We start from the raw sequence: 15744 nt of genomic DNA, 5'->3' as shown, positions 1-15744 counted from the left end.
CATCTGCAGTGGGGGAGGGGGAGTGCAACAGTGAAGCTTGAGCGTTTCCTTAGGGGACAGAGAAATATACTTGTGACAACGGAAAGGGCTTACTAGTTCTTCTATGCCTGTGCAGACAGTTTTTAGACTTGCTAACTACTAAATGACTGCTTGCAAATGCAAACAGGTGCCCTGCCCCTCCGCAGCATTTACTTATGTTACAGAATGTATGTGAAAATATGCTTTTGTAATTTTAGCTGTGATTGAATTAGAAAACTGTTCCCTCATTCCTTGTGTCTCATTCAGTATACACAGGTACTTGACTACAATATTGGCGTTTTCAATTAAGAGTAGTATTTTTTTAAAAAAGCAAAACCACAACCTCTTTTTTTTACAACTATTACTTTTTTCCCCAGGCAATAATAAATAGCACTATCACCCCCAATATGACATTTACTAAAACATCTCAGAAGTTTGGCCAGTGGGCAGACAGCAGGGCGAATACAGTCTATGGCTTGGGATTTTCATCTGAACATCACCTTTCAAAAGTAAGTATAACCAGTGGCAAATATTCAACTAGTCAAGTGCCTTAAGAATATTTAGCACCTGCTCATTGTATCATGACTCTGTGTTCATTACTGTTATTTAAAAATATTTTACAAAAAATGTTGATCCTTACAGAAGGCAAAACAATTTGTGATACCTGAATTTTAATTGATAGAAGAAAGGAGGGGGAGTTGAGATACCACAGTGTTAACACTTTCCAATTAATTAATTAGGTAGGTTAGTCTTGTTAGAGTTGTTTTTCCATTACAGTTTTTCAAGATAGAAATTTATAGGAGTAGGCAATTTAGTATTTCTTCTGTGTTTAGTTCTAGAAAAATGTTGGTAGTCTTCAGATGCATTTTTGTCTTCTAAATCACATGCACTTCTGCTCTTCTACTATGTAGTACATGATATTACAGGTATTTGTGCAGGCTTCAGGTAAAACTAGTGGGAGATACATACAGTATAAAAGAAAACTGGGTTTCTTTGTTGGAACACACAAGTTAAAATGTTTTCCAAAGAAACTCTGTACCATACATGGCATTGTTTTTTCTGGTCTTCTTGTACAGGAGGCAAGTATACCTTATTCTGAAGAAAGTTGTAACCTCTGTTTCTCAAACTATTGGTTTAGATCTTTGGAGCACCCTTTCTACAATACTTGATGGTTTTGAGACTACTGTGGTAGATGAATGCAGGAACCCATGAAGAATTTCAGTTCGCTTATGTCTATACATTAAGCAGAGAATTTTCAATGTTGAAGTATGCAAAAGGTCTGAAAACCCAAGTTTAATAAGAGGCATATATAGAATATATTTAAGTAAGGAATACTAATTGGCTTGTTATTTAAAAAAATGCACACATCATAAATGATGTTTTAAGTAAGTAATTGTCACTATCCAAGGATGAACAGCAGCCTATTAGAAAGCCATTAAAATGAAAACCAGTACATCTGCTTCATCGGGACAAGTGTCACACTTTCCATGAAGCAACACAAATACAGGCAATTCTGAATGATACTAATATTCGATTTGTATTTGTGCACCTATCACTGCTTAAATGAACCTGAAAACTTTGCTACTTATTTAAATTGATGCATATGTTCCAGAGGCTCTTGCTTACCACTGTGGTAACTTTTCTTAATATTTCAATGGATTTAGCACAAATGATAGTTTAGCTTACCTGTTATAAGAGCTAAACTAGTTTGTTTTCTTTAATCATGGAATGCTTCCTTGGAGGCAAAGTATCATGCTGTGGTTATGCAGACTCTGTGTTTGCCTGACTTTAAACACTAGGTTATTCTTGCCAGTGAAAATATTTTGGTTTTGCTATTTGTCCCATCCTTGACTCATTTGTTGCTCACCCCATGTGGTATGTACTTACTGTCTTCTTAATTGCGGTTCTTTTAATACCGTTCTTTTGCTGCCCTCAAACAGCTGTCTAAGAGTTTTAAGTATGCCCTTGGCTTAAAACTCTGAAAAAAATAATCTGAAAAACTACAGCAGATACTTTGTCTTAAGTACACGTTTGATTAGCAGTTACACAGATGGTTGTGTTTTACAAAGAATATGCAGATCTGTTGAGGAAAATACCATGTTGCTGACCTTTTCTGAAGCTTATGGTGATGACTTTTCAAGACCTTTGCAGCAAAGTGTTCCTGATGTGTTATATCATAATTATCAAACTGATATTCATAGGAGTTGAAATTGCTGAGCATTGCTACTAAAACTCTTAAAGGTATAACTTTTTATGTTATTTTAAAATTCAGATACATATTTGATAGTAGAGAGGAAAGATTTCTTCAGATTACAGTCTAATTTACTGGAGTTAGTGGGTATGTTGGTCTTGGAATCAGAAAAGCTGAATTGGAAACTCTGAATCTTCTGTGTAGCTTTAGAGATGTCACATATTCTCTTTCTTGTCCCTCTGCTCAGATAACTAGCTCTTGCTTCTGTGCACTGGCATTATTCTTAGGTTTACCAGAGCACTCTTTAGTATATGAGCGCTGTAGGACATGAAATCTACTTTAGAGCTCAAGGTACTCCTAGATACTAGTAATAGGGCTAACAGATAAACTGTAATAGGTCTAACAAATAAACTGTATTAATACATTTGTTCAGAAATGCTTCCAGAAATTGCCTTAAAATCAATTCTGCAACTTCTTACAGGTATTTGATTTATAAAAGGCCTTAAGTGAACATGCCTGTTCTGTGTAATTTGTTTTGTACTCATGTGTCTGGGCTTCAGTGAAATACTGCAAATTCCAGGGAGCAAAAGACAGACTGAACTCCAAAAAGCTCAATCTAGTCTTACTGATTTCAGCAGGTTAATGAAGTAAATAATCAGAGTAGATAGAATAAACTGTTGATTCTCAAATCACTGTCGACTTACCCTACAGTAAATGTTTGACTTAAGGACTGCTTTTGTCCTCCTAAATTAGAGTACAATAGCTGTAGCCTCCACAATTGTTGTGACTCAGAATTAGCAGAGTAAGAATATCTGATAGAAAAATAATGGCACTTTACTCAACTTCACATACAAACCTAATAGGAGATATTGATTAAACATTTCTTTACCTCCAGTAAACCTTTTTTCAATATGCTCAATCACAAAATTCACCTCAGGATTGTTCAGTCAGAAGTTGGTATTACCTGACAGATAGATGAATCCTCTGTTGAAGAGCATGCCTTTCACAAGGATCAGGATTTGCCAACAGTCTTATCTTGCTGCTGTAGTAAGAGGAACAGAATGTTCCATGATTTTCAGAAAAAAACAGATGCTTTCAGAATGTAAGACTGCTTTTGATAGTACACTTATGTATGAGAAGAAATACTTCTAAGTTTTGCTCTGACTTACCACTTTGAATTAGTTTAACTGATTTATTACATCTAGTTTAAGAATATGCTAACTGGCAAAAGTGCCACCACAGGCACTTATCAGAGCCTCTTGTGGTCTGTCTGCACAATTTTTCCAGAGAACCTTTCCTTTCATACCATGAGATCTCATCTTTGTTATTCAGCTGTTTTGTCAAGAGATGGCTATTACCTGTCACCTCACTGTCAGAAAGAGTTCTTGTAAATCTGTGAAAATTTCCACTACATTAGCCTTGTTGGCTCTTTTTAGAATACTATCTATTTATCTATTATATTTTTGTACAGTTTTCCTCTCTTGAACAGAAGATGTATTTAATGCATTGTATTTCTTCAGCCATTTATTCTAAACCTCAGCATGATGTTTTCTGTTTACTAATCTTCTAGTCTCAGAGCTGGTTTAAATAACAGATTACCCATCAAACATTGAGGTCTATGTACAAGTCTTAAATAAGCATCATCTAGTTCTGGTGATCTGTTGCCAACTTTATCTGTTCTGGGATGTTTTTTTGATGATGTGTGAGACTTTGAGACTGGTATCTTTTGTTTCCTATATTCAGGAAGTGTATGCTTCTAAATAACCTGACAGATGAAATGTAGGATATTAGTGGAGACAAATGGTATTTGCTCAAATACAACCAGCCTACCAGGAGAAGAAGTTTAAAGACAAGAAGGTTTTTTAGGTCGTATACAGCAAATGGAGTTCTGATTGAAAATCATAATGAAGATTATGTCATGCAAAGGGTAGCGGCCTTTGTTCCTTCCAAATAAATGAAGAGCAAAACTGAAAAGATATAGGCCCTGTTGGTGAAGCCTCCAATGTTTTGCAGAATCATTTCAGTCTTAAGCTGATCATCACAAGATAGCATGCTCTGTAAAAGCAGTAGGAAACAAAACCAAATGCTTGGCTGCTATAGTAATTAGTGTAGTGTCAAGCTGGGATCTGTGAAGCTGGATTTTTCTCTAGCCAGAGAAACGAGGCCATGTTCTTAATAAATTGATTTAAACTCTCAAGTTTAAGGGTATATGTATCTCTAAACTGCTGCTTTAGCTATTTTCTGGAAGCAGTACATATAGCATATAGCACAGAAATCAGGCTTCGTATGGCAGTTCAACATGAATTTACTGTTCAGTATATGCAGGTGTTTTAGTTCAGTGAATTTGTTCTTTGCCTTCACTGATGCCAGTGAACAATCAAGAAATGAACTTGACTCAGTATTCACATTGCTGCTTTTCTAATTAGCTATTGAAATTATAAATGCTGTTAAAATTTTGTAAGAAATCAGTATTGTTTCAGTTAAGAAAGAATGAAGCCCATTGGAAGCTCTAGGTTAATAGTGATCACAATAGGCTTCAGAACTAGATCATTTGTTACCAGCTAGAAGCAGCTGTGTAAGGCAGTCTTTCACTATTGTTAGCCATCTCTAAGGTGAACTTTTTTAGCACTACCACCAACAAATCAAACTTTACTGCATCATAATTTTCCTGATATATAACCAGTGTAAATTATGCCTGAATGGTACTGAAAGGTGTAGCACTCTGCAACTCACTGAAGAATTTGAAAAATACTGACAGAATTTGACTTTGCACAATGTTAAGTACAGCATTCTGTTCCGCATGTAATGTACTACTTCACACCTACTCTTTTTCTTTTCCTTTTTTTTTTTACATATGTACCTTCAGTTTGCTGAAAAATTTCAGGAATTCAAAGAAGCTGCACGCCTAGCAAAGGAAAAATCCCATGAAAAGATGGAGCTAACAAGTACACCATCTCAAGTGAGTTATATTACCTGATTTAAGCTTAGTAATTCCTATCTGTTACTCTTATATGTTTCTTACACATATGTGCTATTAAAAAATAAACAGGGTACTTCCCAGTCACCCTTAATACTCTCAGCTGTCAGATGGAATTGTCTAGAAGTTTAAGACTACATCTATCACACTACAGAAGTGTCAAAGGAACTTGCTTTAAAATAAAATTGGCCTCTTCTTTAGTTTCATTCCTTTCTTCCATCTTTCATCAGAAAATGGGCAAACATGGTTAGTGAAGTAAATGTATACTAAGTAAATCTATAATAAATTGTATCTATGAAACTTCAGGTCGCACACTGTATCAGACTTCTATAGAAGAATAGAATGGAATAGAATAGAATTAACCAGGTTGGAAAAGACCTTTGAGATAATCAAGTCCAACCTATCATCCAGTACCATCTAATCAACTAAACCATGGCACCAAGCACCCTATCCAGTCTCTTCTTAAACACTTCCAGTGATGGTGACTCCACCACCTCCTTGGGCAGCCCATTCCAATGGCAAATCACTCTTTCTATGAAGAATTTCTCCCTAACATCCAGCCTAAACCTCCCCTGGTTCAGCTTGAGACTGTGTCCTCCTGTTCTGATGCTGGTTGCCTGGGAGAAGAAGCCAACCCTCACCTGGCTACAAGCTTGCTTCAGGTAGTTGTAGACAGTAATAAGGTCTCCCCTGAGCCTCCTCCCGGCTAAGCAACCCCAGCTCCCTCAGCCTCTCCTCATAGGGCTTGTGCTTCAAACCCTTTACTAGCTTTATTGCCCTTCTCTGGACATGTTCCAGCAAGTCAACGTCTTTCCTAAACTGAAGGACCCATTATGATAAAACTCAAAGTTCAAATAAAAAGCTAATTTTATGCATTTCCTACTGTGTGGTTTTCACTTGTGCAGTGTATTGAAGGGAGGTGACAGATTCACATGGTGGTTCTGGAGTTTTGTTAGTTAACCATGATGTAAAAGAAGAATTTGTAAAAGGTGCCTTGTACCTGAAGTGGCTTAATGCAGACCTAACAGGAGGATAAATTAATATAGTCATATGTACATTAGTCATACCTAAAAATAATTTACTCAAAAATGAGTACTTCGAATTTGCTTTGAAAAAAAGAAATGGCATGAGGATTTTATGCCCCTCCATTCCTGCCCCCTGCTCATATTTCTGGCTCTCTATGTCACTATTTGCATTTCTTTAATCAGTGCTGAAGACAAAGGTAATTCCTTCTCATGGAGAGCAAGACAGCTTTAAAACTGCCGCAGAGGTATCTGAGTCAGTAGGGTGAATGCAGCTTGTACTTTTTTTCTGAGTAGTCTTCATTCATTGAAGTGTATCTTGTTTTTATTCAGTGCATCTCTTCGATGCTTTGCCCTCTTGTATGCTTCTGATCATTGATGGAGCAAGGATGACAGGCATTTTGCAGCATGCTGTATGAACAGTTTTATTGCCACCAAAAGGTTACATCTGATGACTTTCCAACAGAAGTCAGTGAAACCATGAGAAGATACACGTTGAACCAACCTCATGGGTTTTTTTTCCAGCATTTTGCCCAAGTGCTAGCTTAGTTTTTGCTATTAATAGAAAACTGCTTGTTCTACTGTAACAGGAAAAACAAACCATTTTTTAATTGGTTTTCATGACTGTCTCTGAATTTCTGTTAAATTCTGTAAACACAGAGATAAGGAAAGTAAGTGTTTCAGTGTTACAATCTAATATATACACTTGGCTTCAGAAGGAGCTGAAGGGCTTCAGCCAGGATTGTAGTTACTCAGTATTACAGGCAAAACAATTACTCTGCTTTCTCCTTTGACATGTTGGTTAATAGTCTAGACACTGTTGAATGGGACTTGTTATTTGGTTTGAACATAAATTTGAAGATGCTTTTGTTCAGCAGCTGCCCAGGGTTAAAGCTTTCTCTTAAATTCTGTGAGCTATTGGGTTTGTTCATTTTCCTGTATAGATTTCCTTTTATACTTGGAACCTAATGTTTCATACTGTAGGCAGTTACAGAAATGTTAACCTTGAATGATTCTGTAATGCATATTGAGAACTGCAATTTAATTACTGCACATTTAAGAATAATGTCATATTCAGGCCTTACTTTTCATCTCTTGGCTTTTTGTGGTGTTGATGAGTTAGCATATTATTCTGAAAGATGCGGTTAATGCAGGTCCTGACACATCAGTGTAATAGTTTTCACATACTTAATGCTTCTCATTAGTTCCCCAGAAATTTGGAGTTTGGAGCAGGTGAGAAGTGATGGCTTCATGGCAAGCTGCAGTACTTCTGTGGTACTGGGGCTTATTCAAAGGGTGATTTATGACTGGAGGGAAGATGGGTGCTTGGTAGTGGGGAGGGAAGGTGGGACCTGAGAGACATTTGAAGGTGTACTCACTGTTATTTGATCACCTGCCAAAAAGTGGCTGCAAGGCAAATAATTCAGGTGTTGCCTTGCTCAGTAGTTTTGCAGCTGTTCTTTCCCTTTTCCACAGTGATCCTTTGCAGACAGGGAGAATAAAAGAGGAAAGAAATCATTTTAGTGGGCAGTCAAGGCTTTGCAAGGGACTATTTTAGGAAGCTTTGACAGAAAACACGTTGGGAGACAGTGTGAGTAGTGAGCTCTGTAACAGTAACCCAGTTAGCTACAAGTGTCAATCCCTCTGCTGTCTTTAACCTGCAGATAACCTTCTGCATTAAATTGAAAATACGCAGGGAGATACTGCATATCAAAACTGTTGTATTTGATTTATATTGTCATTTTTTTTACTGCTTGGCATCACTGGAGTCCTGCATGTACATTAGTTGAGCCAGAGCTCTTTTGGACAGTGCAAACTCTGACAAACTCCTAGATAGCAGATCACAGAAACATTCAGACTGGAAAAGACCCTGAGGATTACCAAGTCCACCAGAATAACCTTACTCTACAAAGTTCACCCCTAAACTATATCCCCAAGCACCACATCCAGATGACCTTTAAACACATCCAAGGTTGGTGACTCGGCCACCTCCCTGGGCAGCACATTCCAATGCCTGACCACTCTTGCTGGGAATTTTTTTTTTCCTAATGTCCAGTGTAAACCTACTTAGTTGTAGCTTGAGGCCATTTCCTCTTGTTCTGTTACTAATTATCTGCGAGAAGAGAGCAGCCTCTCTACAACATCCTTTCAGGTAGTTGTAGACATCAATGAGGTCTCCCCTCAGCCTTCTCTTTTCCAAACTAAACAGCCCTAGCTGCCTCGTTCACTTCTCATAAGATTTATTCTCCTTCCCCAGCTTTGTTGCCCTCCTCTACACTTGCTCCAACACCTCCACATCTCTCTTGTGTTGAAGTGCCCAAAACTGCACACAGTAACTCAAGGTGTGGCCTCACCAGAGCTGAGTACACCTGAGTCAGACTCCCATATTTACCTGTTGTATAGGAAAACATTAATGCTCAGTCCATGTGTAGGGCCAGGACTGGTGAATGACTTACACATTCAATATCTCCCAGAAGCCTATATATGATACAGTAGTGATTTTATACCACAGAAGAGCTGTTAGTCCTTTCTTTCAAATGCATTAAATACCTGCTTGGAGCTGTCATGAATGGGAAATACCAGGTCTTAAAATCCATTGTTGATTTACAAGAAGACTTGTCATTTTCAATTTAAGTACTGGGGGTTTTTTCATATAATGTCTCTACAGTTGAATGTTAGAACTAAGTTAACTTCCTCTCTGAGCTGGAAAGGAAGGGTGAAAATCTCTTTTTAAGCTGGCCACAATTTCTTTCACAGCTCTGACTGGAGTGAGTGAGTGAAGCCACAATGGTATGGAGTAAAAACTTCATTACATATGAACACTTCATAAGAATGTTTCTTTCTCATACTACTTGTGAACATTTTAAAAAATGTTCGGTATCACTAGCTTTTTCTGTGGCTTTATTCATAACCAACTTCATTATAGTTGGCCACAGATGAATTATTTATCAAGGTAATTGTAAATGTGTGAGAGCACTGACTAGTCTGTCTTATTGGTGGAAGAAATACATACTAGAAACTGTTGCTTGTTTTGTATATACAAAACCAGCCTCCCATGAGTTTGCAGGCAGTGAAACTTTAGATCTTGGTGTTTGTCTGTATTAATTTTTGTGACTTGAATTTCATTCACATTACAAGTCTATGAAAGTGTTTTACTGAAAAATAAGCCTAGACAGAACTTGCAGGTTCACTTTTCTTCCACTTACATGATTTTTATGCATTCACATTTAAAACATCTTAAATAACTGGGCTCTGACTTTAATAACAGTGTTGTAGGAATTTTAGCTTAAAGATACAAGCCATCCAGAGTTTGTAGGGTGTGATCTGTATTTTTTAGAATGTCTAGTGTAGTTTGGGAAGAGGAAGAAATAAAAGAGAAACTCTTGGGCCCATCAAGTACTTCATTTAATGTTAATAGAAACCTTATCTAATCAGAGGATAATAGTAGACAAAGCCATATAATTTATATAAAATAATTAATCTGCCTGGTTATCTTACCATCTCTGCTCTCCTTTCACACTTAAATTCAGTTTCAGTTCAGTAAAGTTGTTAATGTAAAAATAATTATTTAATTTTCAATTTTAAAGTATTAACGCTTAAGATAATGGGTTTTAGTATAGAATAACAAGATTCTTCCTGAAATAATGTAATTTATTTGCATTCTTGTAATAAAAATGCTATAAATATCAGTTTATGTCTATGAAATCAAATCAGTGGAAGCTGATTATTTCTGCACTTTCATGTGTAGGAATTCAATAAGGTGCCAAATGGAGACATTGGTGTATGTGCATTGTATAATTTGATGAATGCTAAATCAACGTATCATAGAACTTGGAAGTTGTTATTAAAATGTATCATCTACTAATTCAAGTTGTAGAATGAGATACATGTTTCTTACCATGTGAGAAATACAGAAGACTAAAAGCCAAATTTTGACAATAGTTTTGCTGCAAATACTTACTGTAATTTGAAGTTCAGTGAAAACATTGGAACAACAGTGTTTTTGGTTAAGGGACACTAGAAAAGTGTGGAAGGTAATGATGACAGCCAGATCATACTTTCTTTACAAGAACTGAGTTTTTCCGTCTAGTTAAGTCTCAAAACTCAAGGAAAACATCTTCATATAGATGTAGGATCAGATAAAGTATTTGCTTTCAAAAAGCATTTTCCTTGTAAACCATTTGAAGGCAATTGGTGGAGGCTCTCAATTAAACCCCAATCTGGAAAGATCATGACCATCTTCAGATCCTTATGCAAGTCCTTCTGAGATTATTTCCCTTCAGCTTCCTATGCAGAGTGTCAGATTACTGGGAAGAGGAGCTGCTGGCCTTCCAGAGACTCTGTTTGAGCTTTAGTTTAATAACATTAAATAACAGTTTTGTCTGTTCCCTGTGTGGATGTTAGAAGGTGCTGTGGCCATAGGAGATGCTTATCTTTTGGAAACACTGGAATTCAATCCAGTCCTCTGCTGTGTAACACCCCTCCATGACATCTATTGAACTTTAGTCATGGAACAATTCCATCTCAGATTTAAATGCTACCACTTGATAAATGATAGTCTTCTAAGATACTTTAAAGTAGCTTATATCCTACAAAAATCGTAACTTGAAAAAGGATATAATAGCATAGAAAATACTAAAATTAAACCACTAAAAGAAACTTCAACACCTATAATGCTCACAGTTAGGATGAGTGTGTTCTCTGTATTAAAAAAAAAAGAAAAGTTCTTTCCAGGGACTAGACTGAAATGAGCAAATGGTGTTTGCTAGCCAAAGAACAAATGCACGTGTTGATGCTGTGAAGGATGATTAATAAATGCAACATCAGTGCCTCTGCTGGGAGGCAGCCATTAAATTTTTCATTTTTCCAGTTACATAGCAGTAGCAGAAGCTGACAGAGTGGAGCTGGAGTAGTCTTCTTCCCAGATAATACCATGAGCAGCAAGAGCTGGGTCAACCTGACATACCTGCAAAAATTTTGCAAGAGCTCAGATACTCTTTACAGATGGCTCTTAGGTGAAACTGTGAATGTACCACAAATGCTCCTGTCGCTGTTCACTTTGGTTAATGCAAAAGCTAGAGTTTGAAACAACTGTCAGACTTGGTTGTTTCAATACGTTAGGAGTGCAGATTAAGAGACAAGAACTTGACGTGTCAGTGATCACCCCTTGTGTGGCATGATGAGGGTTAAATATAATACCAGGTAAGAGAGAGGCATCTTTGATGAGCAGGTTATTTGCAGATCATTCATAGGCCAGTTGTGTTTGTATTAGATGCAGGAAATCTGAGTAATAATACTACCTGAATTGTATGTATCATGTAAGAATTAATGTTAGTAGTTATATGCACAGAATGTTCCTGAGAGGTGAATTTGTAATTCTAATGTGTTTGTTTTACTTAAGGAATCAGCTGGAGGGGATATTCAGTCTCCTTTGACACCGGAGAGTATTAATGGGACAGATGATGAGAGAGCAACGCCAGAAGTGACGCAGAACTCAGAACCAAGGGCTGAACCAACCCAGAACGCATTGCCATTTACCCATAGGTACAGATTCCATTCCCACATCCTGATTAAGTGATACCCGTCTCCTTCCTTGTTAAAGGGACCATATTGTATGAAAAATCCCCAAAGCCAACCACCTCAAAAGAAAAGTGGACTGGCTGTTAGATTTGCAGCATCGTCTTTGTTTTAAGGAAAAAAAACATGTCTGAGAAAATCTCCTTGAATAAAATTTTGGGGGATGTTACTTTAATCAGCTGAATGCAAACCCTTGAACACTGGTTAGTGTAGGTGTCCCTTTAACAGGAAACATTGTTTCTTAATAAAATGAATTGCTTCATAGAATATTCTGATTAAATTGTTTTGCACTCTTCTTTAAATAAGACTGGATGCCAGCCTTTCATTGACAAGTTGTGGAAGAGAAGGAACTTGCAACACTTCTGGATTACGAATTTTAGATCGAGCTTTAATCAAATAGTTCTCTGATAGTTGAAAACTGTTTTCAACTATTTTGAAATATATGGAAAGTGTAGCTCTGCTTCATACTGGGTTATAATTCATTGCATTAGGAATGCTTTGCTGTGTTGTTCTTCAAGAAAGTTAGGACTTTTTATTTAATGATACAAATAATGAGTTAAGATGGATATATCTGGCCTATTAGAAATGATTGTGAATGGTTACTTTTGGTAAAACACATACTGTATTGAGAGCATGAAGAGTAACTAAGATATTTAATAAACTTAAAGCAGAGCTAGAAACACTAGAACTATTTTTTGGGGATTGTCTGTTGCAGATTAATCAGACTTTAAGAGCTCTTGTTCAAAGGTTACAGAATACTAGAATGTCTAACATGCAATTCAGATTGAGCAGAGATGGAATTGGAATTTTGCATGACTTCTCTTTTTTTGTGAAAGAATACTATTAAATATCTGGAAAAAAATGCACATTTTCAAAGAGAAAGAAATTATACTTTGGCACTAATTTTTTTAACAGAGTGATTGTGTTTATTTTTATACTCAACTGTCAGCAATGCATCTGTTATATATTTTAGAAGAAATGGTGCTTTGTAAGAGTGCTGTGTGCATGTTGAAGTATTACCAATGTTGCACATCTCTCAGTGTTCTGTAATGAATTCACTTATACTGTTTTTGTCTTGGAATTCTCTGTCAATGTTTTGTGAAAAAGAGTAGTGATAAAGTCCACACATGAGTAATGTTGTTTGGGTTATTTTTAAATTATAGGTGCTAGATCTCCCCTGTTCTGCATCTGTAAATATGTTTTCTGGTATGCCAATACAGTAACTATGCTTTGCTCTGTATTGAGCATGACTGAAAATACGTTTTGAAACTACCCAGATAAAGTTTAGATGGTGTAGAACAGAGATAATGAAACATTCACATGCTTTGAAGTTTCATATCTACTTCATGTACGGAGTATAAGTTCCTGGGTTTTTGTTCTTTTTTTGAGGGGGTGGCTGGGTTTGTTGTTGTTTGTTTTCTGGTCATGTTAAATGCTATCTAGAATTGGTCTGCTGACAATAACTGCACTTTTTGTGAGCCACTGCTCACGATGACTCTCAAAAAGACCAGAATTTTGTCTTGCTAGTGGTCGCTCTTTTTAGTGAGCTATTGCTGAAGAAAGTGCCATTTTTTAAAACATATTGAAATAAGTGGTATTTTGGACTAGGTAAGGTTTTTATTATGGATAAATAAAGATGATTTATTTAATAAAAATAAATTAAGATGCATGAAACTTGTGCATGAAAGAGATGGAAAGTAGACCCTCCAGGATTGTGTTAGTCCTGGTTAAATGGGCATGTTTCTATAGAGACATTTCATAGTACTAAATGGGCAATTATATAGACATACCTAGCTGCTACTTCTGGCTGAAAGGAGGCTTTTGGCAGGAAATCTGCTTGCTCTGATTTAAGAGGAAGATTTTTAAAAAGGGAAATAAGAAAAAGAAGGAAAGAAAAGGGTATTTGAGCATTGTCATGTGCATGGCTGTGCTTTTTACATATCTACCTTTACTCCAGGAGCTGTTGGTCAACCATTAGATGTTTTTCAAAGGAAAAGGCAAGTTCACCTGTAAGGAATATGAGAGTGACTGAGATTGACTGAAATGATTCACTGAAATAACTCTACCATAGCAAGTTAATTTCTTCCATAAACAGGAGAGCTATGTTCTGCTCTGGCATTAACAATGCATACTTGTCTTGTGAAGTACCAAAAGGAGTGGCCCTCAGTGTAGGCAGGAGCACAGGGAAAGCAGGTGTACTACACTGCAGGAGTCCAGACATCCATAGGGAAAGTCCTGGAGCTTCATGGGCTGGATGAGGTACTGCAGCAAGGCAAGCGTGCCTGATGAGGTGGGAACTTCCTTGTTGTCCAGAGTCACCAAGCTCAGACAAATGCACGTTTCACTGTGGCAGAGGACAAGGGTAAAGGTTTGAAGGGGACTGCTGTCAAGGCAGTGATGTAGGTAAGGAGTTATCGTGTCTTTGAACTGGAAGGGTCTCACAGGAGTTAACAAGGTCAGGAATCACAGGCATGGAGATCATGCTTTAGTGTACATCCTACGGCTTGCCATTTTTCATCTGCACACCTGAAGAAGATTCAGTTTGGTTTTGTTGTAAGATCCTTGCTGGCCAGATACACCTTCTTCTGCAGGTGATCTTTGCACTTTTTATGTCTTAGTGTAAGTATTTTGGACTTGTTATTTCAGCAGTGTAGGTGCAGACTACGTTGGTATTTATAGTTATTTTCTGACCACTTGCACACAAAAGTTGGAAAACAGCGTTAAGTCAGTCACCAGTTTTGTTACTAAAATTTCTTATTATTTCAATAAATAATTGTTCAGTATTTAAACGGGCATTCTCCAGTATGTGTATGAAATCCCATTCGTATCCCATGAACATAAATAGAGCCAAACTCTAGTTGCTTCTATTTGTCATCATCTCAGAAGCCCTAATGCTGTTCAGAAGCAGTGCAATTCTGCCTAATTGCTTTTAAGGATATTAAAGAATTAAGAGCATTGATCAGAAGGTGAACTTGTAACTAAACATCTTGCCTTTTTTAAACTACAATGGTTAATGTTGAATTGTGAAGTAATATTGTTTAGGAAATCCCCCATCCTGTAATACACTATAGCCTGGGCACTGCTTTCATTGGTAAATGTTGTGAGGACAAAAAAAGGTAAAATGTAGCCTAAGTTTGGCATTAGAATTTTAAAAAATCTTGGCAGAGACACAGATCAGTCCTTTTCTGAAGGATAGCTAGTCCAGGAAGGCAGGACAGAGGCTAGATAATCAATCTAATAAATAATTATGACTAAAGCTGTACATGTTTTCATTCTTAAGTAAATCTTCCTGGGTTTGGAGAGAAAAAGTTGCTACAAGATTTTAACTACTTCTGATGTGACTGGTGTTAAAACTTTCATCCTGATGGTATATAATATATAATTTCTGATTGTATCAATGAGCCCAAAGAAATACTAAACCAGGCTTAGTCAGTCTTAGAATATACACTGAATAGTGTATCTGGTGAACACTGTGGCTGCTGCTTGGATCTTTATGGCAGCCGTTTGGTGAAGTTGCTCTTTCACCCTCAGAATACATTTGTTTATTACAAGCTTTATTTCATTTTTGGCTCCTTATGTAAGAGGATCCTTCTGGAACAAATTTTGAAAGTCTTTGATTTTCTGTCAACCATGACTTGAACCTGTTACATTTTTTTTCCCTGTAATACATAAAGAAACATTACATAATGTTTTGATCAGACAATATGTATGTGTGTGTTTGTTGCTTGTTCATTAAAATTCCAATTTTTGTATTAAAACAAAATTCTAATAGGGAATTTCAACTCACTGCCTTAGTGAAAATGGGCTTATTTTGAATTATGTTTATATCTTAGATATGTTATTGTCTAGATGCATGTAAATCCAATACTGTACAACAAAGACAAAAACAAAACAAACAACAAACCCAAAAACAGAACACCTTGCTGCTAGCTTATGTTCCTTTACTGAGTTTCAATTAA

At 36.7% G+C, this 15744-nt stretch overlaps 1 protein-coding gene across 2 annotated transcripts in view; it reads left to right on the top strand.

Annotated features, from left to right (window-relative positions):
- The window catches only part of HOMER1 (homer scaffold protein 1), a 97467-nt gene that overhangs the window by 36719 nt on the left and 45004 nt on the right, over positions 1-15744 (top strand). For both annotated transcript variants that reach the window (XM_054178006.1, XM_009910793.2), the window contains 3 exons: positions 396-527; positions 5076-5168; positions 11610-11752. In XM_054178006.1, coding sequence (XP_054033981.1) covers positions 396-527; positions 5076-5168; positions 11610-11752 — 368 coding nt within the window. The remainder of the gene's footprint in view (positions 1-395; positions 528-5075; positions 5169-11609; positions 11753-15744) is intronic.

The sequence above is a fragment of the Dryobates pubescens genome, chromosome Z (assembly GCF_014839835.1).
Source record: "Dryobates pubescens isolate bDryPub1 chromosome Z, bDryPub1.pri, whole genome shotgun sequence".
Classification (NCBI taxonomy): Eukaryota; Metazoa; Chordata; class Aves; order Piciformes; family Picidae; genus Dryobates; species Dryobates pubescens.
The sequence above is the reverse complement of the archived record's forward strand: the minus strand, read 5'-3'. Positions and strand labels throughout refer to the sequence as shown.